At 52.5% G+C, this 23,404-nt stretch overlaps 7 protein-coding genes across 7 annotated transcripts; 4 read left to right on the forward strand and 3 right to left on the reverse strand.

Annotated features, from left to right (window-relative positions):
* Positions 1–815: 815 nt before the first annotated feature.
* On the forward strand, positions 816–1,918 carry A1O3_04290 (uncharacterized protein; the record flags this gene model as incomplete). Its single annotated transcript, XM_007734420.1, has 2 exons — positions 816–1,190; positions 1,250–1,918. 2 exons carry the CDS (start codon positions 816–818, stop codon positions 1,916–1,918), a joined length of 1,044 nt encoding a protein of 347 aa, XP_007732610.1.
* A 2,766-nt stretch (positions 1,919–4,684) lies between these two features.
* A1O3_04291 (uncharacterized protein) lies at positions 4,685–5,758 on the forward strand (the record flags this gene model as incomplete). The annotated part of the gene is made up of 3 exons (XM_007734421.1): positions 4,685–4,821; positions 4,872–5,083; positions 5,148–5,758. The coding sequence occupies 3 exons, from the start codon at positions 4,685–4,687 to the stop codon at positions 5,756–5,758; spliced, it is 960 nt and encodes a 319-aa protein (XP_007732611.1).
* Positions 5,759–6,059: 301 nt separating this feature from the next.
* On the forward strand, positions 6,060–8,030 carry A1O3_04292 (uncharacterized protein; the record flags this gene model as incomplete). The annotated part of the gene is made up of 1 exon (XM_007734422.1): positions 6,060–8,030. The coding sequence occupies one exon, from the start codon at positions 6,060–6,062 to the stop codon at positions 8,028–8,030; it is 1,971 nt and encodes a 656-aa protein (XP_007732612.1).
* Positions 8,031–9,169: 1,139 nt separating this feature from the next.
* A1O3_04293 (uncharacterized protein) lies at positions 9,170–11,753 on the reverse strand (the record flags this gene model as incomplete). Its single annotated transcript, XM_007734423.1, has 2 exons — positions 9,170–10,421; positions 10,471–11,753. The coding sequence occupies 2 exons, from the start codon at positions 11,751–11,753 to the stop codon at positions 9,170–9,172; spliced, it is 2,535 nt and encodes an 844-aa protein (XP_007732613.1).
* Positions 11,754–12,507: 754 nt separating this feature from the next.
* A1O3_04294 (uncharacterized protein) lies at positions 12,508–14,413 on the reverse strand (the record flags this gene model as incomplete). Its single annotated transcript, XM_007734424.1, has 3 exons — positions 12,508–13,062; positions 13,109–13,282; positions 13,346–14,413. The coding sequence occupies 3 exons, from the start codon at positions 14,411–14,413 to the stop codon at positions 12,508–12,510; spliced, it is 1,797 nt and encodes a 598-aa protein (XP_007732614.1).
* A 1,934-nt stretch (positions 14,414–16,347) lies between these two features.
* A1O3_04295 (uncharacterized protein) lies at positions 16,348–19,755 on the forward strand (the record flags this gene model as incomplete). The annotated part of the gene is made up of 1 exon (XM_007734425.1): positions 16,348–19,755. One exon carries the CDS (start codon positions 16,348–16,350, stop codon positions 19,753–19,755), a length of 3,408 nt encoding a protein of 1,135 aa, XP_007732615.1.
* A 1,003-nt stretch (positions 19,756–20,758) lies between these two features.
* Positions 20,759–22,856, reverse strand: A1O3_04296 (uncharacterized protein; the record flags this gene model as incomplete). Its single annotated transcript, XM_007734426.1, has 5 exons — positions 20,759–21,038; positions 21,149–21,401; positions 21,474–21,879; positions 21,938–22,533; positions 22,556–22,856. 5 exons carry the CDS (start codon positions 22,854–22,856, stop codon positions 20,759–20,761), a joined length of 1,836 nt encoding a protein of 611 aa, XP_007732616.1.
* Between the last annotated feature and the right edge of the window lie 548 nt (positions 22,857–23,404).

The raw sequence follows: 23,404 nt of genomic DNA on the forward strand, positions 1-23,404 counted from the left end.
GGGACACGGACCCCGACACACCGAAGAACCGCAGCTTGAGCGGCATCACTTTTCCGATGGAAAGTTTGCCGAACACGCCGTCCTCCCCTCTGCTTCGAGCTCCACCAGCACCATGTCAAGCACTTCCTGACTTTCATCACTGACATCAACTCCTGGAACTGAGCACGTCCACTACAAGCCTGCTGATAGTGGGAGGTTTAAGAGTTGTTGAGGAAACTGAAAAGCAGTCATGACTGGACACAAGGAGCCTGCGCTGCGCTGCCATATGAGGAATGCATGTTTTGCAGACCGGGTCCCTCGTTACAGGAATCGATTGAGGTCCTATGGCTGCTGATCACTGTCAGTGGGAGAGAGCATTCGCCAGCAAAACGTGATGGTGGGAGACCTCGTCGCAATCACGAGCCAAGACACTGGTAGATTGTCTATGAATAAGCTCAACTGGTGCTTACATCAAGTCTCACTGATTTGGCCTGCACCTGCGGTGGGTGTATCGCATGAAAAGGCCCCCAGCGTGACCTTTGTCGCTTGCCATCCCCAGGCGCCTATGTGCTTTCCTTTTTTATTCTTGTACGCAGACGCAGCCCACAGTGAAAGCACATCGTGCCTTTATCAGACGATTGACCCCGTTACCCTTCACCATCCTCCCATCATTTCTATCTCACCCTGCAACACCTCACACCTATTTCACTTTCTACGACCTGCTTCGCTCTTATTTGAGACTCCTTTGTAGGCACAGCCTTCCACTGAGTCCTTTGAAAATACTAAACCTCAATCAGCCAGGTACCTGCCCACGCCTTGACGGCAGCACCGAAAGCATGGCTGAAAATTCTCATCCTGAAGCTGCTCCTGGTTTTGGTCAGCCTAGCTCTGGCAACACCCAGAAGGCTATTCCTGACCATGAAGGCGCTCGCACTTCCGGCAACGACTTGACCTGTCCCAGTACTACCAAAGCTGAACCAAATGCCCAACAGAACGGTAGTTCTACTCCTCCCGCAGATGCTGCCGCAACTGCCCCAGATACACGGGTTTACATCATTCCCAAGTTCAGTACTTCTACCGAGAAAGAGATCCGAACTTTGATGAACCGTGTCCGCTCGATCCAGGATGGTAGCACATTCACCGAGGAAGACACCATGAAGCTGGCAGCACTCACCACAAACTTGGTTGAAATTATGAATGCAGAATACATTGTGAGTCTCGAGTCACCTCTGACGCTTCGAATACATGGCTGACTGGTGCTGGTATTCAGGCCAAAGACACTATTGTACGTGCTGTTGCTTACATGAGAGGGGAAACCCATCTTTCAGCTCGGCGTGCTCTAGGCCAAGCACAGAGAGATCGTCGAGCTTCTCGTCGCAACCGCAACAGTGGAAACAGTGGACAACCATCTCAAGACAAGATCCAGCAGAGTAACAAAGGAGAACCACAGAACACCGGTGCCAAACCCATTGACGACGTCAAGAGCATGCACCCAAATATTGGAACAACCGATCCGTCTCCGGCCAGCCTAAAAGCTGCAGCTTTGCCATCAGACACAAGCCATGAGGGGAAGCCGGTCGGCAACGCCACAAATTCTGAGAAAGACGACACTCTTCCCGTCAGAGAAGCTCAGTCTGTCAATTCGGCCGCGCATCCTGCAAAGGGGAAAAAGAAGCGGCAATGGAGGGCACGCCGACAAAATGGGAGACATGCGGCCGATCACAGTGAGGCCAGAAATGGAGCTGCTGCTGGTGTCGAAAATGGTGCAATGGGTACTGACAAGGATGATGCAGTGGCTGCAGTCAAGAACGGGAAGGTGGCTCCAGTTGAAGTCGAACCCGAGTCACACAGCAACCCCACTGACAAGGCCAAAGTTTTGGAGAGCAAGGATAATCCATCTCATAAGGAGACTAACAAGGCATTTGCTACCCAAGCTTGAACAACCATGGCGACAGTGGCCAATGTGTCGTTCCGAAGCGGGTGTTACGCCAAACGATGAGGATGGAGATTTTCAATCTCAACCGATCAAGGGAAAACGATCATGGTATTGATTGTAATGGTTAGAGATTTCTGGTCGATCAGGGCAGACTTTGCAGGCCAGCTGACAAATGTACATTGTACTTGACACAATAGTTGCTAGATGAACACCTTCCCGGCTATTTCTCTTCCGTCGGTAGGTAGTCTTTACTGTCTACGGGGATCAGCCCGTTAACGGGTTCAATCCATATCAACGAGGTTCACAAGCTGTTGAGCTCACAGCTGGTGCCTTAAGGTGAAGGTACGGAGGCAGAAAGAACTGCACTGGGTAACGGTGGAGTTCAGACGCTGACCAAGTCCAACATCATCACAAGTACCAGGCACCTACCTATGAGGACAAGGAGGCTGGCGGCCCACGCGGAATCGGGAGGCGTGCGATCTGGTTCTTCGTGTCGGTACTACCCACATAGGCGGATGGGAGTAGCAGATGCGAAAAGGTCGATGCGGGCCCCGACATGTGGGAAGTGAAATTGACATTCGGATAAACAGTATGCACAGAATTAAAAAGGTGAGGTGTGATCCGTACTCTAGCCAAAGTCAAAGCGTCTGCGTGGGAAGTCTCCACTCACCGCAAGGCTGCCAAGATTAGGAGAAAGTCTAGGGGCTCCGCCTGCGGCATCACAACATCAATTAGCAATTATCAATTGATTCCCAGCCTGCCACTCGCACTTCCCAGTGTCAATCTATAGAGACATGGATGGATCATCTCGCGTGCCGTGTCTGAGACGAAATGAGGAGTTAATATCTTGCTCTAGCTGTATTGGAAACTCATCCCACTCAAAGAACTGCCTGCTCGAGGCTCTGGTCCGCCGTACTATGGTCAATCATGATCTATGGAAGTACAGCAAGATATGTCGACAGGCCCCAATGGTACATCCTGTCCTGAAACCAATGAAGATTGAGTCACTCATAATCCCACCCCTTCTCCTGATTCTATACCAAAACACTGAGACGCGAAATTGCTCATGTTTTCGTCAATATTTCTGAAGGAAGCAAGCCGGTGACGGCCTCATCCATAGTGACGTTCGACCGGTCAGGTCTTGTGTCAACTGTCATGGTTTCCACTCGTGAGGTACGCTGCTGGAGGCACTGCAAGATGTGTTGCCGGGTTAGAACTTTGTGTCGTGTGCTCAATGGTCGTTGATTGGCGATCTGGTTGTTCTCTTGAGAATGACGGTGTATCAGGGTTTTCGAGGACCTGTATATTTGATATGGCAGCTGCTGGTGGAGAGAAGTGACTTGAACTGCTCGAACCCGGGGGACTGACGGCGGGAGGTCTCGGAGTCAGGGTGTGCGTGGGCTCGTGTATAGGAAGGGTGGCAGCGTGACCTTGGGATCGGCAACATTGGAGCACAAGCATCCAGATAAGGAGAGCCGATGGTGGAAGGGAAACAAGCACCCCGATTATGGCGATGATAGAGTCGGAAGATAAGTACATGGTCTGTAACAGTGCTCAAAGACAGAGGACAGCAGCAAGAAGGAGGATCAAAGTCAAAGTCTCATCTCAACGCTATTATCTTCCAAGACGTGTGAGAACTTACTGAAAGATATAGGCTTGTCGTAGCATTAATCGAGGCAATACTTGAAGAATTTTGGCGGCAGCCAATGGGGAGACCGACGACGATATGGGCGGTGTTTGGTGACTGGCATTGCCAGTGGCACCGAAAAGTGGTCGAAGTCCAGTCAAGGTCCATGAACAACGGCTATTGGCAGGGGTGAGATCAAGATCCTGCTGCTACTGCTGCGCCTCATCTGAGGTTTATTGACGGGGACAAGGATAGCGACAACTTGAAGCCAGGGGTGTGTGCTGATGACGATTCTCGAGCCAAGAGTGTCGAAGTGACAGTCGCCTGGAGTTTTGGCAACGACCAGTACGGGGCGCTGGCTGGGTGGATTGGGCTCAGAGATGTGGGACACGCGGCCAATACAAGCTGACGGCTGAGGTTGAGGTTGAGGCTGAGGCTGAGACGAAGAAGAAAAGAAGGGGAATAACCCTGCAGAAGACGGCGAGAAGATGGCCGAACACCCTGGTCGAATTTTGGATGCAGCCAATTGAGGTCGAGAAGGCGTCAGGGTCTACATAAGCCAGGGCTAAGGAACCCCTGCCTTCATTCATGTCACCTGCATTGCATGGACCGGCCATGGGGACAGCAGGCGCCAACCTCGCTTCCTCCATCTCACACTTTCACACAGACACGACCTCGCACCCTCCGGTATCTGCTAGATATATATCCCCAGCTACATCTCTGCAGCCAGCTGGGCGCTTTCCCTTGCCAGCTTTTGCTTCACTTGTCAGAGCATTCGATATATCTGCCCTCCGGATCCCATCGTACTCAGCCTGATTGTGCCTTTTGTTCCTGTGGAAGACCAACCCACAACAGAGCTCCCTTGACCTACGTATATCTCTAACATCTGCATCAGACACTCTGTGAGTGTGTTGCCGTAGTACACACTCTATCCAACGCTCCTTCTACTTCTCTGCCAATTTCCGTGAAGAGGCCTCTAACGTGGACAACTATCAGACTCAAGAGCATTTCCCCAGCCACATTTCCATCACTTATTTATCTAGTCAGGGCTACACCCCAGGCCTGTTTGATAGAGAACAAGGGAAATCTCAACCTCTGTTTCTTGAGAACAGACTACCCAGGAGTCATCAAAGACCGGCACGATGACCAGCCGCTCGAAGATAACGGACGCCGATTGGGAAGGGCACAAGAGCACCATTCACCAACTGTACATTGTGGAGAACAAAACCTTGGCCACTGTCAGGGAGAAGATGGCTTCTGAGTACAACTTCCACGCTACGTGAGCCTTCCTACTCGGGACATTGACTATCTGCTGACCAAGGACGAAAGCACATCACAATATACAACTAGGTTCTCGGTGTGGGGCTTCCAGAAAGGCTTCCGTCCTGAGACTTGGGAGGGAATCAGCAGGAGCTTGAAGAAAAGGAAATTGGCCCCTTCAAATGTCGAGGTCTTCATCAATGGTGAGGTTATTCCAGAAAAGAAACTGAAGAAGGGGATTTTGCGCTATGACCTTCCTACCATGCGCCTGTGCATGCAGTGTGGGTATTCCCTTCCCCTGAAGTCAAATTAACAGTTTACTTCACATGCTGAACATTCAAACAGCGAGAGCCACCACGCCTGACGGGGTCGTCATACGCCCCAAGCATCGACAGCTGAAATTCGAGTTACCTAGCTACGAGTTCCTCCCGATTTTGCAGGAGACATTCCAGCTTGTTTGTGGCTGGGAGCATGCCTCGCCTCCACCTTCGACCTTGCTGGATGATGCCTTTGACGATATGGGCGCCCTTGTCGAAGCAACCGAGTCGGATGGCGAAACACTTGATCTCATACACTCACTTCATTGCCGATCCCAAACCAGGCCGCAGTCAGAGCGCTGCAGAGTTATGCTATTTCTCACCCCGGTAGACACTTACATTGGAGCTTTGTTCTCCATACCGCCATATCGGACGCTATCGCAGGTCAATTCAATCTTGCTGAACAGACTCAGACCATTCTTCATAGAGAGTTTAACTCATGATCTCCAGACTGTTGTCGAACAATTGTTGGACTCGAAATCGAAAACCAGAACACAGGTGCTGATGTTTATCACGGTTTTCCTGATCTCAAATGGCCACCTCATATACGGTGAAGAGGATGTCGACGCCGCTGTCCAGCTACTCTATGTGCAAGGTATCTGGATCCGGAAGAGGTCGTCCAGATCGTACAGCGGCTGAGTTCTACGGCGTCAAGGGCCTTTATTGCCCTTGCGAGTATGATGCCCAAAACCCACTCGGACTTAAGTTTTGTTCAGGCGTGCCTGATGAAATAGTCACACTTCTTCTAGGGGCATCCGCTTCCAAGCTCAAAGGCCCAGTTGTGATTGCAGCGGTCAGGACTGGAAGCAGTGAGGAGGTGGTGCGGTCATTGCTTGAAAGAGGGGGAAATGCCAACGACTGCGCACCTCGAAGCGGCTCAGGATTAGGGTCCCCTGAGGTAATGCCTTTGGCGGTTGCGGCTGAAAGGGGCCAAGAGAATATGGCAAGACTCCTGCTGGACTTCGGTGCCCATGCAGATGGTCCCCTTCGTGACGAGTATTCCGGGATCTTATCTGACTACAAATTTGGCGAACAACTTCGGTCACCGCTCTTTCTCGCTGCTGAAACGGGCAATGAGAGGCTGGTGCGATTGCTTCTTGAAAACGGCGCAGATCCAAACATATCGGCATTGGACCTCTTGGAAAAAAACCATACTACTCACGCCGACAGTGGGGGTTACATCTGCAGGCCCCTCTCAGTACCGCAGATTCTGAAATGGTACAATTTTCATTACGACGACAGTGCTGTTAGGCCCTTAACTGTTATTCCCTTACAAGCAGCTTCAGGACTTGAAGATGCCACTTTAGCCAATTTGCTGCTGCAACACGGTGGAACAATCAACCCTCGCCATGGGACCTCGCCGTTGGCCATTGCTGCCTTCCACTCTCGGTCTGAAACTGTCCGGTTGTTACTGGATTGTGGGGCTGATGTAAACGCCGTGTCCGGGTATTGCTGGGGGTTCTCTGCGCTTGAAGGTGCTGTCCATGCGCAGAATATCCATATCATCACACTGTTGCTGGAGGCTGGCGCAGACATCAACCAGTGCTCGCCTCGCCAGGGAGGAAGGACACCACTCCAACTGGCCGCCGAGATGGGCAACCGCAGCGTCATTCAGCATTTGCTGGATAGGGGTGCGAACCTAGTTGCCGACCTTGCTGTTGACGGGGGAATTTCTGCACTGCAAGGGTTCGTTGAACATCATGACCTCGAAAATGTCGGCAGAGCTCTCGCCGCAGGAGTAGACCCGAACATGTGTTCACAGCATGCGAGGTCGCCCTTGACAGCTGCAGTGGCGCATGGCTATACCGACTTGACCCAACTGCTCATCCAGAGTGGTGCAGATGTGGAAACGCCAGCCAGTGTCAGTATTGACGCTCTAGATCCAAGAAATCGACGGCGTGGGCGTAGACTTCAGCTACGCCCGCTTGCATGGGCGGCCGCTACAGGAGACATGAAAAGCCTGAAACTTGTGTGCGAGGCGGGTGCCGATATCAATGCTGAATGGGAAGGCCATACAGCGTTGACAGTGGCAGCGGCAGCCGGACACGCACATGTCATAGAGTACCTTCTTGAGCATGGAGACGCCAGAACGTTGGACTCTATATGGGAGGCGCTTAGGACTTCGATCTCTGAGAACCATGTCACGGCAACAAGACAGCTACTGCGACACGCAGTAAACCGAAACTTGAACTTTACAGCCGCTCAAGGCTCGAAACTTCTTGAGAAAGCTTGCTTTAGGGGTCACTTGGGGATGTTGGAGCTTGTTCTGACTGAAGGTGCACATATGAGCGTGGACGTGAATGATGCTCAGGCGCTGGGTTGGCTCTGTGGCTATAAGTGGACAGGAAATGCGTGGAGAGAAGCAATATCGTTGTTACTGCATCATGGCAGACGCGTCAACTGTCGCGCTGCGACCACAGACACAGCCCTCCAACAAGCTGTCATGAAGGGAGATTACGAGATGGCAACGAGGCTTCTGCAGTTGGGTGCAGATGTTAACGCACCACCATCCACAAGGCCGTATGGACGAACTGCGCTTCAGGCAGCCGCTGAACAAGGAAATGTGCATCTAGTGCAGGAGCTTTTGTCCGCAGGCGCAAATGTCAACGCACCTGCAGGCCCCAGGTGTGGCGTGACTACCCTACAGGCGTCTTGTATTAGTGGCCACCTGAGGATCACGCAAATATTGCTGGAACACGGCGCCGACACCGATGCGGAACCTAGTCCAAATTATGGGCTACGTGCGATCAACGGTGCAGCTGCAATGGGGAGACTCGAGACAGTCAAGTTACTGCTGGACAACTACGACGGGCCTCGGCCGAAGAGGGATCTTTGCAGGAGTGCTTTGAAGGACGCGAGAATATGCGACCAGTGGCATGTTGTCGAACTTCTCGAGGGATACCAAGGTTAAGGCAGAACGAATTGATTTTTGATTTTGCTACTGAGATGGGGCTCAATACAACCACATACAAGCAGGGGTTGAAACATGCTCGTTTTTATCAAATGGATCTAAGGGGAAGGGGGAGCCTAGTCTCTGACTAGATCGATAAACGAAAGTGACGAGGCTGAGGATCCCCAAGATATTCCCATTCCCACAAGAACAGTAGTAGTTGGACAAATCCCTCAGCTTAGGGCTTAGGGGCCTCTCTATCAACAGTCAAGTGACTCCCGTGCCAGTGGGCTCAAGCCAACTCAGCCCCATCCTCGGCCACCTCTCCTCCGCGTAAACCATATTGTGCGCGAGACGGAGACGGAGACGGCGACGAAGACGGTGACAGTGGTCCAAGTTACAGTACAGTACAGTCCAAGGTAGTGGGTACAGTACCTACTCCGTACGATTCGCAGAAACGGAGCACGGCAGCATCGCCAACCGCAAGTGACAATACAATAACTTGAGAGTCCTGTCCGCCATGGGGATATTGATATTGTACTTGCTGCTCCTTGCTGCTACTGCCCCAGGGCCAAGGCTAACTCAATAAGACGGATAGGATAGGTACTGTACCTCACCTTACCTATACTACTATGTATGTATCTATATAGCAAAGACACTTGAAGTCTACCTGAGATGGCTGTGTGGCAAAGGAAAAAGAACAAGAACAAGAACAAGAACAAGAACAAGAACAAGAATGGAAAGAATAAAACAACACTAACATGTTGAAAACGTTCTAGGTAGGTAATTGTAATTGATTCAAGTACAGGTACACACAGGTACAGAAACAGATACAAATCATCTATTGCCAGGTGCGAAGCGAAGCGATACCAACGTTGAAGCTGTTAGATATCGGGAGACGGGAGACGGGAGACTTGGTCAGGTCAAGTCAGACGGTTTCTTGGGCGGGCGGCCGTAAAACATACAAACTCATCAAACAGTACTTCGTACAAACCGGCGCAGATCGTGGAGACATGTCTCGGCAAAGAGAGATAGACAGGTAGACAGGTAGACAGGTGCCATGCCGTGGCGGGTCATTTCGTCGCTGTTGACACTCGACACCCATGCTCTCCAAACACACTTCAGTTTGGTGCCCGAGCAAAGAAAGGGGTGGCGCGACATCATATGGGCCAGTTGCCCTGTTCAAACCCAAAGTTCATGGCCAGAAACTCATCCCCGAATCCGAATGCCATCAATTCATCCGAAGTGAAATCCATCGGGCCCAGAGCTTGTCCAGGCATCCCATATTGCATCATACCTTGGTCGTGCATCGACATTTCTGCAATTCCAGGTAGCATCTGACCTTGATTTATAGGCTGCATCCATTGTTGAGGTGGAGGAATCATAGCCGGGGGTGGAGGCCCAGGCCCCATTGCCGCATCTGAGAGCATTTGAAGACCGCTTCTGGGCGGCGGCGGTGGCGGCGGCTGCTGCTGCTGCTGTTGGTGAGCTTGAGCTTGGGCTTGAGCTTGAGCGCTCTGCGGGCTCCATCCAAGGCTACCTTGGTCTTGTTGCGGAGGGATGGCCCGGTATGACGACTGAGCGTTGTTCCTTCCCGCAGAGGTGCGTTGTGTCGAGGCAGGATAATTGCCACCGTTGGGAGGCTCAATGCGCTTCATATGCCAGCTCTTAAACATGGTGAAAATGAGGCTGAATTTATTGGCAACCCTACTGACGCGACCCTCCCCAGCCTTGGTGAGGACTTCCATTAGTCGGTCGAGATAATACTCGACTTTGAGGTCTTTCGTCTTGAATATTGACGCAAACTTGGAACCCTTCGCCGACACCGCCGTGTACATTTTGATCAATGCAACAGCTGCGTACGCGTTCCTCACAAAGAAGAGTGTCGGCAAAGCTCGAACCATCTTGATGTCCATCCTCAAGAAGGCATCAAAGGCAGCATGTGCAGACTGGATACAAGTGGTCAAAGCTTCAATGTGAGCCGGCGTGACGTTGTCGGGATCGGGAGGGCCTTCGATCGGGGTTGCATTGAATGGAGGTCGAAAGTCGTCGACATTATGGTTGTGGTGCATGGCAATCTCGTGCATGTATAGATTGATGATGCCCTCGGTATGCTGGATGACTGGCTTCTTCAGCATCTCCGCGGTGGCAGAGTCATGCCATTCCGCCAACTGACGCTCAAACGCCTTCAAGTGGTATTGGGTCTTGTTGTCGTCTAGTGAGAGTAGAGAGGCAGGATCATCCATGGAAAATTCCAATCCAACTTCCTCGGCAATACGCTGTGCCAGGACAAGATGGCAGAGCCACTTATCCGAAGGGAACGCATCCGGGGAAGAATTGAGAATCTCTATGCACTCTTCAGCGTATGGACTCCAGCGAATCAGTAATGGCCGGCGTAGAGACATGGAAGAACTGCCAAAACGTCAGTGTCGGCCATCGAAACAGCCACCGGTCAACTCACTTTGAACACATAAAGTAGCACCCCAACCAGCACCGCCGTGTCTCGGCGCTGTTGGGATCTGTCAACGGTCTTTTGCTTTCCGGGTATGGGCGCCATGGACCGCCACCACCCGGCTTTGTTCGTTTACCCATTCCAAGGTCCAAGGCCATGACGGCAGCGATATGGATAAGTTGGTTGAAGATCAACTCCTCGTGCTTCTCAGGAGGTTGGTAGAAACAGGTCGTCACCTGCAGTGTCTGCACAAGCTCCAATGACTTCTCTCCTCGGTTGATAATCCGGTCCGCAAGGGTCCGGGTTATTTCGCTGATTAGTCTGGGTTGAAGGTCTGGCCGGATCGTGCCAGATGCCACGGCGAGCACGGCTAGGAATAGGACAGGCTTGTTCGTTCGAACTTGATCAGCGCTGGTGCCAGGTGGAAAGACAACTAGCGGTAGATGTTCGCACATCTCTGCCATGTACCGTTCAAAGCATTTCCTCGCCGTAGTGATATCCACGAGACCGCGCTCCACAGGGTCAGCAGTAGAAGACGGGTCGCTGAAGTTCCCTTTCGGCATCACGGGCTCGGATTGTACAGGCTGATAGTGCGTTACAGGGGCCGACGGCTTGAACACTGGCTCAGAGGGTTTGTGTAGCTCACCGCCAAAGTAGTCGTAATCGTTGGCGATTTTCCTCTTGACCCCTTGCTGGACTGTCTGTGGTGACTGCGTGCCAATCTGGTGTGGTGGACCATGCCATTGACCTGGATATGCCCCAGGACGCATGGCCTGAGCCGGGTGCGCCATGGCTGGATCGACCGCAATGTCTGCATCGGCACCCCCTCGTGCGGCCAGGGAGGCAGTCAACGCGTCGATTTTCTTCTCCAGTTCCGCCACACGACTATCGGTTTTCTTCTGCCTTTTCCTGCTCGGAGCTGTCACAATACATTGTCGGTTGGCCTTGGCGCATCTCTTACAGGAGCCTGTCGGACTGTTGTCGTCGAGCTCACACTTGACCTTCAACTGTCGACAAGCTTCACAGGCGCGTGGTCTCTTCAGGTCGTTGGGATCGGCCGGGTTTCCAGAGGGACTTTGGTCGTCGGGGCTTTCCTGGGTTTGCTGGTTGCTTGAATAATAGGTTGGCGTTTGTATGCTCTGATAAGACGTATTAGGCGACGGTTGGAGGGGAGAATAGGCAGCAGGCGCGCCATTCTGATACGGTTGGGGATCGCGTGGTTTTGGTGGACTGCTCAAGGAGGAAGTTCGCAAGGCTGGATCAATGTGATTGAAGGACTCGATGCTGGCCATGATGCCGGCGGGCGTGCTGACGCAAAAGGTGAATTGTCGGGAGAGCGGTACTTAGCTGTCGCCGTCCGCGGTGTCCGCGCGCCGACTGGGTCAGGGACGTTTCGAGTTTAGTTGACGACAGCAGATGCGAGCATTGTTCCGGAGGTCCAACCGTCACTTCTCATTTTCGACACGGATGGGATTCTTTCTTGTCACCGGGCATAGATTACAGTACCAGGTAGCAACAGCAGGCGACAGTCACTCACTCACAGCGAGAGGGATCCGGGCCAGAGACTCGGAGACGAGACGGAGACGAGAGGAGCAGGGGCTTGGCGCTCTTCCTGGCTGCGGTCAACTCCAGATTGGCATCGGGCGCAGGGCTCAGGGATTAGGAGGATCAGGCTCTAAAAGGCTTGATTGATCTTGCAGCTAAGGTTTGCTGCTCTACTTTTCCCTACACTAGCCCAGCCACGTTGCAGTCTCTCGATATAATAATAGAATGGTACCGATGACAGACCTGGCATAGTTCCACCTCAGAGAGTGGTCAGAGGGGCCATTGAACCAAAATGATACGTATACCGTATCGAGTACTCCAAAGTGAACCGGGGAATCTCTGCCTGTAACTAATAAAACATCAAAACACCGCCCAAAGTCGCGCCTCCTTAACATGTCTGCGTGATCCGTGACGGCCAATGCCTCTCCCCACTCTAAAGACACTGGATTTGACCTTGTAGTGGCCATAGCAATCGTCTAGTTCGTCATATCGTCGTGAAAATCATGTCATCAGCTTATGCACTGGGCATTCTGGTTTGTGCCCAAGCCACTCGACGATGCATTGCTTGTGAAACTTGCACAGGCACTCCAACCGAGCCAGTTCGTCGCCCACGTTATATTCCACCATGCAGATCGAACACTCTTGCGGGCTCCCATCTTGGCCCATACAGTCCTTTTCCGTGGCAATGAAGGGGAGCATATGAATTCTGGGCTGAGAAGGCCCTGCACTGCCACTCTGGGCGCGATAAGCAGGGTCTCGAGAACTGATACAGTCCATTATGTGCGTTTCTCGCGCAGTTTCGTCGCCGTTCGGCTCCTTAGGGGGCAACAGGCGTCGACAGATGGGACAAATATCCCTCTCGTCCAATCGAGGGCGGGAAGCTGCCTCAAGCGCACTTGGCAAAGCTCGAGCAGGCCGTTCATATCGTCCACTGGAAGCTACATGAGGGGGCCTTGCGGAGGCAACCCCTGCAGGCTCCGTTCGGGGCTGGCGACTTTCAGGATACGAAGGGCGTGTCATGGTAAAACTTGATCGGTTGTCTTGCGGTAGATTGTCCTGCACCAGTCAATATACGTGACTTCTGAGCGACTCTGGAGCATACCCTGGGAGAGCCGGAGAATAGTCGACCGGCAACTGAAGTAGGTGGTTCAGGCAAACGACGGCCTGTTGGCGACGTTTCCCCATGGTATGAACCAAACCACGACAAACTGCTGTCCCGAGCATGAGGATGGCCACTTGCGGATTGAGCAAACGCGTTCGGATGATGGAAACTGCCCTGCACATCCAAAGCGAACGGAATCAGCAGACCGCCCTTCTCTTTTGAAGAACGAGTACTTACCCGTGAAGACCTGAATAATGAACCGACTCTGCCATCGCCGCCAGACCCTCCTTCAAATAGACCCGCATGATCCAGACTAAGATTGGGTCCTGCTTCGGAAGTCCACGGTTGTGTTGACCGCGGAGCAACAATTCTGTTACGGAAGTGGGGATAGGCCGGGAGAGGGTCAGGCTGAGGATCAGGAACACAGGGGTTGCAAAGCCGAACCTTCTCACCGCCATCGAGTCGAGATCCCACGTATTCTCCAGGGCTTTGTGAGTCTTGAAATGGGCTCTCTTCGCTGTCTTCATCCGTCAGATCCACTGTATTATGGCGCTGAGCGGAAGAGATGTCAGGTGAATCGAAAACATCGCCTGCCGGAGGGCGTACGATGAATTGGCGAGGAATTGTGATTCTGTGAGGAGAGCAATCGTTGCAGACGACCCTGCCACACTTTCTACAGTGATGCCGCCGAAACATCCAGGTGAAAGGTCGCTTGCAGATGGGACATTCACCAACTTCTGAATCTGGCTGCCATCGCGGTACCACGTATCCTCTTGAACTCGCAGGTGAGTTCCTGACTGACCTGCCGGGGAGAGGCGTGTGTGGCTGGGCTGGAGGAGAGGAGCCAGTCAAATCTATGACTTCCGGCAAAGGCCTGGTAACATCGGAAGAGGCGTGAGGGCGGCCAGGAGAAGATGGGCCAGCCATTCCATAGCCGACATCATAATTTACTCTCCTGTCGTAGAAGCCACCACTTTTTGATCGCATTCTTCCTTCGTCATAAGTATGATTGGTCAGCCGCCTCTTGCGATCCAGCGCAATGATACTTCGCCTGCGCTCTTCGGGAGTCAGAGGAAACGTCGGAACGGGCAAAGGACGATCGGCCTGCAAGGCAGCAAGCATCGGGCCGCTTGTACCTGAGGAGGATCGTGGAGGGGGGTCCGGTAACGGTCGCTGCGACGAGAGATTCGGGTACGGTCCCCTCGAAGTGTGGAAGTCAGAAGGAGGGGCAGGAGAGTGGTGGGTTGGTGTTCCCGTGTCACTTTCCAAGCTGCTTTGAGAGCTGATCGTATCTGAGGAGGACATGGCTGCGTTGGCAGTAAGCAGGAGCAGAACAACAGAGGGTCGTTCGAGGTATGGGAAACGTAGAGTTGTGGCGATGAAGTTTCAAGGGTAAGCACGTGGTCAACCAGTAACTTGAAGTATGTTACGCATCACCAAGCAGACTGAGGTGGACGAATTGGAGTAGACAGATCCCTAGGAATCGTGACAGCGGGAGACCTGTCTACATGTCAACAGGGTAAACAGATGTACAAGACATTGAACAGCTCCCATACTTCAACCAGATACTGTACAGTCGCGATTAATTCCCAGCATGCGGGAGGCTAAAAGCAGCTTGAGCAAGTCTGGCGCGTCATTTATTCCGATACTTCCATTTTGTGTCCATTACATGTCTCAAATCCGCCAGCAATGACGGTGCCTCATGACAGACTCGTAACTATACTGCGAAGACGAAGACGTGTTTTGAACAATGGTGAGCGATGTTTTAGGAGGGAGGGGACATGTGTCAAGACTCGTGTCGTTTGTTTATCCCAGCCTAGAGACTGGTGTATCAATATGTACTCCGTACTTCGTACCAACCTCGTCCATGACACTCGCCCAACTTGAAGTGGCGGCCTAGGAACGCTCGAGCGGCTTGGCTTCAAGGTCGCCGAAACTACTCCAGTCACAGGCGGCCAAGTGCCTGTGTGTTTTACATTAGGTAGCCAGTGAAACAACAGCCCATCCTTCTTCGGCTAGTGACACAGAATGATGCAGTCGGCGGGACGACTTTTCAGGCAGACCTACGTTCGACCAGTTGCGGAAAATCTGCTGAGGAAAACCGGTGAGCGAGAACCGGCGGGTGTCAATACTCCTAGGCTGCTACCCTTAATCGCATAGAAACAGCTGGAAGAAAGGACGTGTTCTTTGGGTTATGTCGCGGAGATTCGTGCTGATTCTCACAGGTATGAGGGAGGCGTGACAGCGGCTTGCTGTCTGAGAATCAGAAATAGCAACGCATTAGCACCTGCTAGTACCAAGCAGTGTGCTGCTGTTGCTGTAACAGGCAGTCCCTTGGTGAATAGCGGGCGGTAGATCGCCATGGGTAGGCGAGGAGCCTTACTCGACATGGTTGGCGGCGTGCGACGGGCAGCAGAAACAACGGGCTGGCAGAAAGGGTGTGACACTACGGACCACTCCAGAGGACACCCGACACCTACCCGGTTTTTGGCTTCCTAGGCTTCCTAGGTGCTGGAATCACACAAAGTTTCCCTGCGCCCCAGGCTAATGAGGCTGCTAACTTGTAAGGCTCCTCCTCCATCCGCTAACAATTCTCCATCCCCCGACGTCTTCTTCCAGGCATCCTCTGCACGGATAGTATACGGATACTGCTCGTCACTCTTTTTTGTTCTACCTACTACCATCAGCACTTCCACTTCCAGCCTGCAAAATCCTTCGTTCTACTATCGACTACTCGCCTTTTAATCATTTCTAATTGTCCCATTCGTTAGCGAATAGCGCTCCACACTGAAACCCTCAAGCCTTATCCTACGCGAGCCATCTCGCCCCAGTTCGACCGCCGTCGATTCCTCGCGTGGTGCTGCATCCCCCAACATTCTCACCTTCTCAGCCGGCATCTTCACACTGGGCACCGCTTCTTCTACATCATCTTCACCACGCTCAGAGACCTTCAAACCCGAGTTGATTACCTCTATTTCGGCTCCCTAGTCCCAACCCGGTTGGACCGATCCAAGCATCCTTTACCACGAAGCCCCGAGCCTCTATCTCCGCAGCTGTATCTAGGCCTTGGTTATCGACGATGTCGACACATTGAAATATCAGGAACGGATGAGACGGAGAGAGGCGAAATAGAGTTGCCAATGGCCATGATCCATCCTAATGGATACCTTGACCAGATGTCGAAGTCGAGGCGGACGAGCAGGACACAACATGGACGTTTTTCTCGTCCCGGATCCTCAATGTGGAAACCAATCCATTCATCAGCCATCACACTCGTTCTGACGCTGCTCTTGACATCCGCCCACGGAGCGTACGTTGAATTCCAGAATTGTCTCGATCGAAGTATTATCACTTCGAATCCTCGGCTCCTTCAGTTCGTTCCGTTCAATGTTTCGGCCGTCTTCGACACTTCGTCGCCCAGGCACAATCTCAACATCACCGTCTATGGAAATGTCTCCGGAAAAGCTACTGATGAACCTTACCCTCCTCCGGATGATCCGTCTTGGACCAATCCCAACGATACTTTTGGGAAGATTCCTGACCTCAGCGAAACGAACAACAAATATACGACTCTTTTTACCGAGTTCAACTTTTTAAGTTACACTCCATGGAACGCTGAGCCGATGAGATTTTGCGAATCAGTTGTTGAAGGAACCTGTCCATTGGCCCCGGCATTCTTCGCCAATTCGAGTGACCTTGGACGATTGCCTGCATTCTCCGTTGCCCATGATTTGTTCTCGACTTACGCATTTGGCTCACTTCAAACCACCCTAAGGGTTCAATCAGGCGACGCCAGTGGTCAATACTACAGCTGCGTCAGTGCCACCGTCACACCCGATTTAGGAGGATATGTCAAAGGAATCTTGCGCTATCTGCCTCTTGCAGTTCTGATAGTTGTCGGCATCGCCACGATTGCCGCTGCCATCCTGAGCCCTTGGGGTTCGGGAGATATCTTCAACTGGAGCAGTAACTTTGGACGCGATGAAGATCTCCTGCGTCTGGTCACCCCGGGCTTCGGTGACTGTTTGCAATACATCCAATTTGTCGTCCTTAGCGGCAGCCTGACACTGAATTATCCTGGATTTTACCAACCAGCCGTAAGCAGAGTGTCCTGGTCCTCCCTCATGTTCAATGAGAGTTTTGTGACTGGCGGCAATGGTACGCAGAGCTTGGTTGACGGAGTCTATGAAATTCGACATAATACCAAATATGGACTCGACCGGATGAGTCAACTCGTGGGCATGACATCTGAACGAGATCTGTGGGCTGACATGATAGTTTGGCTGGTCGTTATTGTTGCAGCTGTTACCATCTTGACTCAATTGGGATTTGCTGCTCGATGGCTGTATCGTCACGTTACCAATGAGCCAGCAGAAGATCTCCGCTCCAAGAATGGTCCTTTCACGATCGGGAATGTCGTGCGGCTGGTGCTGAACTTTTCCCTACTACCCTTGATCACTCTATCGTTCTACCAACTCTTGATCGCAACGCGAGGGCCGGCATACTCTGTGGCATTAGCGGCAATCTGCCTGATAGTGGTTCTTGTATTCTCCGGCCGACTGCTCCTTCTGTTCATCCGGACGAGACCGCGTTCCTTTCTCTTCGACGATCTCCTGACCGTCCTCGCATACGGACCGCTGTACAACACATACTGTGACAATACGGCCACCTTCGCTTTGATTCCACTACTGGTAAACTTTCTCCGAGGGATTGCAATCGGCGCGGTTCAACCATCAGGAGTTGCGCAGGTTGTGCTTCTTGCCATCTGCGAAATTGTCCTCATTCTGACGATCAATGCCTTTCGTCCTTTCCCGTCCGCCACCTCGATGAACATTTATCATACCTGTTTCGCGAGCATCCGCCTGATCACAATCCTCTTGTCGATAGCATTTGTACCTTCCCTTGGTGTCGGGGACGCGTCAAGGGGCTGGATTGGGTATGCTATCCTTGTGATCCACGCCTGCACCCTCGTTTTTGGGTTCTTCCTCAACGCCGTGCAAACATTGATTGAGGTCGTTGCTCGAATTGCTGGCGCGGGTGGACGAGATGAGGTTACAGGCGGGGCCACAAGAGGCGGTTTGAACAAGGTGTTTGGCATGAGGCAGTTGTCACGACGGGTGCCACGACGTGACCAGCCCCCTCGCCACAGTATGTCATCGAATGCCGCCATGCTGGCAACTGTGGATAGTGAACCGAAGCAACTCAATATGGCCAAGACTAGATCCCGCAGTGTTTCTGCCACTTCAAACGTGTTACTGGACAGCGGAAGAAACTCGAGCAGAATGAGTCAGATCATCGATGGCCGTGTTGTCGGCCAGACGACCCCCGATCGATCTAGCAGAGGCTCGAAGCCACTTGCGGGCAGGTTAAGCGGCACAGGATCGCTGGGAGGAATCGTTGGTCTCCAAAAGCAGGTGGAATCCAAAGATCCATATTATCGGCCTCCGCGCCGGAATACAACGGAGCCGCTCTCCGCTGCTGACAGCCGCCCTATCATGTCGCTGGCCAGCGGGAAGTCGAAAGGTGCTCTTCTCAATGACGGAGCAGTAGAGGATGATGCGGCTGAAGGCTCTTCCACTCCCATGCGTGTCGACAACGATGATTTCGAGGATGCTGCGAATGAATTGACGAGGACTAAGACCGATTATGCGGTGAGAGAAGTCGACTTCTATTACGGTGTTCGTGGTGCAGCACTCTCCAGCGGGACCAGGAAGCTCAAGACTGGGCCAGCTGATCCTACTGGACCCGTCTCCACCGCCAGAGGCTGGTTCAAGGGTATTCTGGGTGGCAAGACAAAAGAGAAGAACAAGGGTTTCGAAGTCGTCAGAAGTGCTCGAGCTCCACCACCAGGTCTATTCCCGCCAGTTCCTGTCCCAGGAAGCCCGGCCCACGAACCATACCACGATGACGATGTCCAGGACAATGAAGAGAGTCGGCCTGATCGAACAAGTTCGAGGATTGCTTCTCCTTCGCCCCTGGAACAAGGTGTCTACGACGATGCTGTAGCCGAGGAGTCCTCTGAAGAGGAGGAGCCGATCAGCCCGGTTCCTTCACAGCCACCATCTTTGCCGCTTATAGATTCCGGTGGTGCGATCGAACTACCAAGTCGGATAGGCTCGGAAGCCTCCCGAAAGTCTCGCAAAAAGCCACCTCCAGGAGAGATTCCAGAGGTCCCGGCGATTCCAGCTATACCTCGAAAAAGTTCTCGGAGACAGTCTGGGGGAAATCAGAATGATAGAACACACGCAAGGGCGAACTTCCGTGGTGCTGCCATTTCCAACCCTCCTGCTGATAAAGGACATTCTCAGAGTTTGAGCGCCAGTCGCATCCCATTTTCCAGCACGCAGACTTCCATGGCGAGGGAGAAGAGGTATTCGACGGGCGCGGAATCGACGACCTCGAGCATATTGCGGGACGGAGGCGAGAACAATCCGACGAGTCCCCGTACTTCATACACCAATCATCTCCGCAACACTTCATCGGCATTAGGTGCTGCGCATGGAGCCGATATTCTCAATGACAGGCCATCGAATGTGGGCTTTGTGCAACAACACAGAGCTAGCGACCATATTCATTACAGCCCCGACTCTCCAGAATATGAAGGCAGCACGGCAGAAGTTCACGGAAGACCTGGGCCTGCGTATTGAGCCGGGCTGCCGTTTTGCCATAATGAAGACTACGACGACTTCTTTTTCTCATGGTGAGGAGGAACATAAGACATGATGGATCTTATTATCAGATGGACGGCAATAATCCTGACGAGCCGAACATAATTTAATTCGTGATACCGCCAGTCAGCTATAAGGTGAATCAGCCATTTTCAACGCTGCCAGACATCTCCCCCATCTTACGCTGTGTCCAAGCAGAAGATTTGGCAGAGAAGAGAGAAGAGGAAAGAGATTTTCTCCAGGGCCGTTGGATGTGGAAAAACGAGAGATAGCAATTTTCTTCACACGCTTGTTTGCTGCTATGGGACATATACAACAACAAATGTGAGCGCGGCGTCAAGGGCAGGGGTGTGTTTTGTTTTGTTGTTTTTTTCGTTTCTTCTCGCAGACGTTGAGTCATAAAAAGGGATGGACGGGGGCGCTATTGGTGAGCAGCGGATTTGCTTCCACTTGGAAGGGTTTGTTGTTTTTTTTTCCCCAGGACGGCTCTGCATTTTTACGGTCCGCAGCTGCAAGCGATGCGGATGTCATGAATAGGGCCGTGAGATGATATAGGAAGGGCCCTTAGGCCCGGAACCGTGGCGGTTGAAAGAATTCTGAACGAATGGAGCATGAGACTAGAAAACTTCCAACTCTGGATGCCGGTGCTGATGTCGGCCAACTTCCGCCGTAGTTCTTGACCCAGGTACGGATACAGGTACGGATACAGGTACGGATACAGATGGGCCATCCATGATACTGTAACTGTGGGTTCAAAGTCATGTAAGACAAGCAGGATTCATAATAATATATGCTGCACCTACGAATTATCATGCTCCACGGTCGGTTGTTCCGATATTCCAACACAATATGCGTCCTAGCATTCGGAGTCCCTACGGATCTGGGCTCGTCCGCCCTCGAGGACCAGATGCAGAGAACCATGGGTAAGAGATAGAGAGAGACAGAAGTAGAAAAGCCAAGTACACTGCGTGGCCATTCACATTCACACCTTTGGTTCATTTTCATCGATGATGGTGGCTCGCTTCCCTCCACTGTTGGAACTTGTCTTGCTTTCGACCCCGGCCGTACTGGTGTCGTCAATCTCTCTACCAATAGGGTCGTGGGTTCGATCCCATTCCTCGAGTTCTGCCAGGGGGACCTTGGTGAGCCTGTGGGTGTTGGCACCGCCGTCGAGTTCCAGTGTCTCCTGGCGAACTCTGTAGCCTCGCCAGTAAGGGATGGCGTAAATCCAGAACACGTAGTAGAGACCGCATAGGACAACGCTGTGGGTGGCGTGGTTGTAAAATGTCAGTGACAAGAGACTCGAGGACCGGAGGGAGAAGATATCCACGGGGTCTGCGCGCGCAGTAGGGGTACGGATACAGAAACTTACATGGCAATGCCCACCACCGAAGAAGTGCCGTACCAAAAATGGTAGCTGCCGCCGTCCGCGCCGGTCTCAGGCGGATACCACGGCATGACGACCATGTAGAGATTCACGAGAATGTTGAAGACGACAGCCACGTCCCAGGCTTTGAACACTCCACGTGGTAGCTTGGCTTTTCCGCGTCGCCAGCGGACAAGATAGATGCCGATGGCGATAAAAACATTGTAGAGTGCATTCGGATACACCTGTAGATTGACAACTGAATGACAAGACGCAAAAGGGTTAGCAGTGCAATGGAAGCTTGAGACGGGAGAGACTCTTTGAAACATACTGAAGTTGAAAGCATCGCCTGCTGGAGGAGCGAGAATCATGATGACTGTAAGAATATACTTCACCAAGTATGGTCCAAGGGGGGTTCCGAACGGTTGAGTCGAGGCCCAGAAGCGTGGGAAAGGCAGAACACCTTGTCGGCCGCATTCGCGAGTAAGTCTAGATATGCCAATGTTGCCGGCCAGCAAATTCCCGAACGCACTGAGGGCGATCAGGAAGTTGAGCCCCTTGACGGACCGGCCGGAGCCGAAAACCTTCTCGAAGAACAACGAGGCGGCAATCTGCTGTGAGGCCTTGAGCTCATCCAGCGGCACAGCGGCGATGTACGCTACGTTGGCCAGAATATAGAGAGTGGCCACGACGAGCAGCGAGATGGACGAGTAGAATTTGATGGTCTTGATAGGATTCTAGAATTAAATGGTCAGCTTCAAGAACACTCAATCCCACTCTGCTCTGGTGACCGACCTTGACCTCATTGACAACGTTGAAGGCGTTGTTGTAGCCACCATAAGAGAAGATGATATAAACCAGACCATTGGCCAGGCCGTACGGTTGATCCGACGTGCCGGAGAAAGAGTGCTTGAAGTGTGATGTCGGATTCTTCACCCTAGTGTGACCTCCAAGTACAACAAGCCCGGTGATGCTGACAAAGATCAAAGTCAAGAGCTTGACGACGCCGATGGCATTCGAAATCAGGTATCCGAGACGATTGCTGAAAATGAGAAGCAGGATACACACTGTCCACGCCGCAACGGCCACTCCCTTGAGTTGCCATGCCGTGGGCGAATGGCCGTTGGTCTGGAAAAGATAGTTGGCGAGAACGATGCAATTGCTGGAGCTGAAAGATAGAATGAGGTACCACAGTGCATATGTGGTAGGGAATAGGTATTTGGGTCGCGGGTACGCTTGTTCCAGATACACCGCCTCCGCGCCAGATCGGTTGGGAAAGTACGAAGCGTACTCGAGGTAGACGGCGAGCGAAGTGCCGGACAGGACGAAGCCAATGACCCAGTAGAAGAACGAGAGACCGACGGAGCCAACCCCGGACAGAATGGCGGCCGCTGATGAGACGCAGATCAGCACGTAATTTCAGACAGTTGGGCCAGATATACTTGCGGGTAGAGTAAACACCGGTCCCAATCATCATGCTGATGTTCAGGAACAAGATTGTGATGCTTCCAACAGAGTATCCGAGCGGCGAGTCGGTTTCTACCGGAGCCCCGGAAACTTCTTGATAGCTCGGGCCTGAGCCATTGCCACCCTGCTCGATGGTATACTTGAATTCGCCGGCGCCGATGAAGTCCTGTTGTACCTCGCTGCCACTGACTCTGACCTCGTGGACGTGGTCCTTCCCGAAGGGGAGAAATCTGTGGATGACGCCCATTGCCTGTTGTCTTTGCTCCTGTGATCCCAAGATGGACTTCTAGAGATCAGCTGTTGGTAGAGAGGGGGTCTCGCTTGTAGATATGTGCAGCAGCGTCTGTATGTACTGTCCCACGTGGCGCCTTAGACAAGGTAGCATCGCTCGAGTCCTAACCCATGGTCGAATATTTCTCATAAGTGGCTGATATTGTACCATCAACACCAATGCATGGGTCTGCATTGGAGTCGTGCTCTGCAATTTGGATTGCACCATCATCGAGCATGGCCGCGCCTGGGGATGTGGTATTAATAGTGAGCCTCGGATGGTCCTGTGCTTGACCTCGACCGGCTTCTCATTGAACATGGTGGTCTTTCCCGCTTTCAAGTTCTAACAGGTTGAAGCCAGGAAGACTCGTATGTGTTCGAGGAGGCGTACCCTACCAAATCTCGACCTCCAATCTTGCGTTCATGCGGATGGGATGCGATGATATGTCAGCCTCCAACCCGTGGGGTCTCCAACGAAGACACGAAGCGAGTGAAGGTGACAGGGGTGACAGGGGTGCCCGTGGT

The sequence above is a fragment of the Capronia epimyces genome, assembly GCF_000585565.1.
Source record: "Capronia epimyces CBS 606.96 chromosome Unknown aczIQ-supercont1.3, whole genome shotgun sequence".
Classification (NCBI taxonomy): Eukaryota; Fungi; Ascomycota; class Eurotiomycetes; order Chaetothyriales; family Herpotrichiellaceae; genus Capronia; species Capronia epimyces.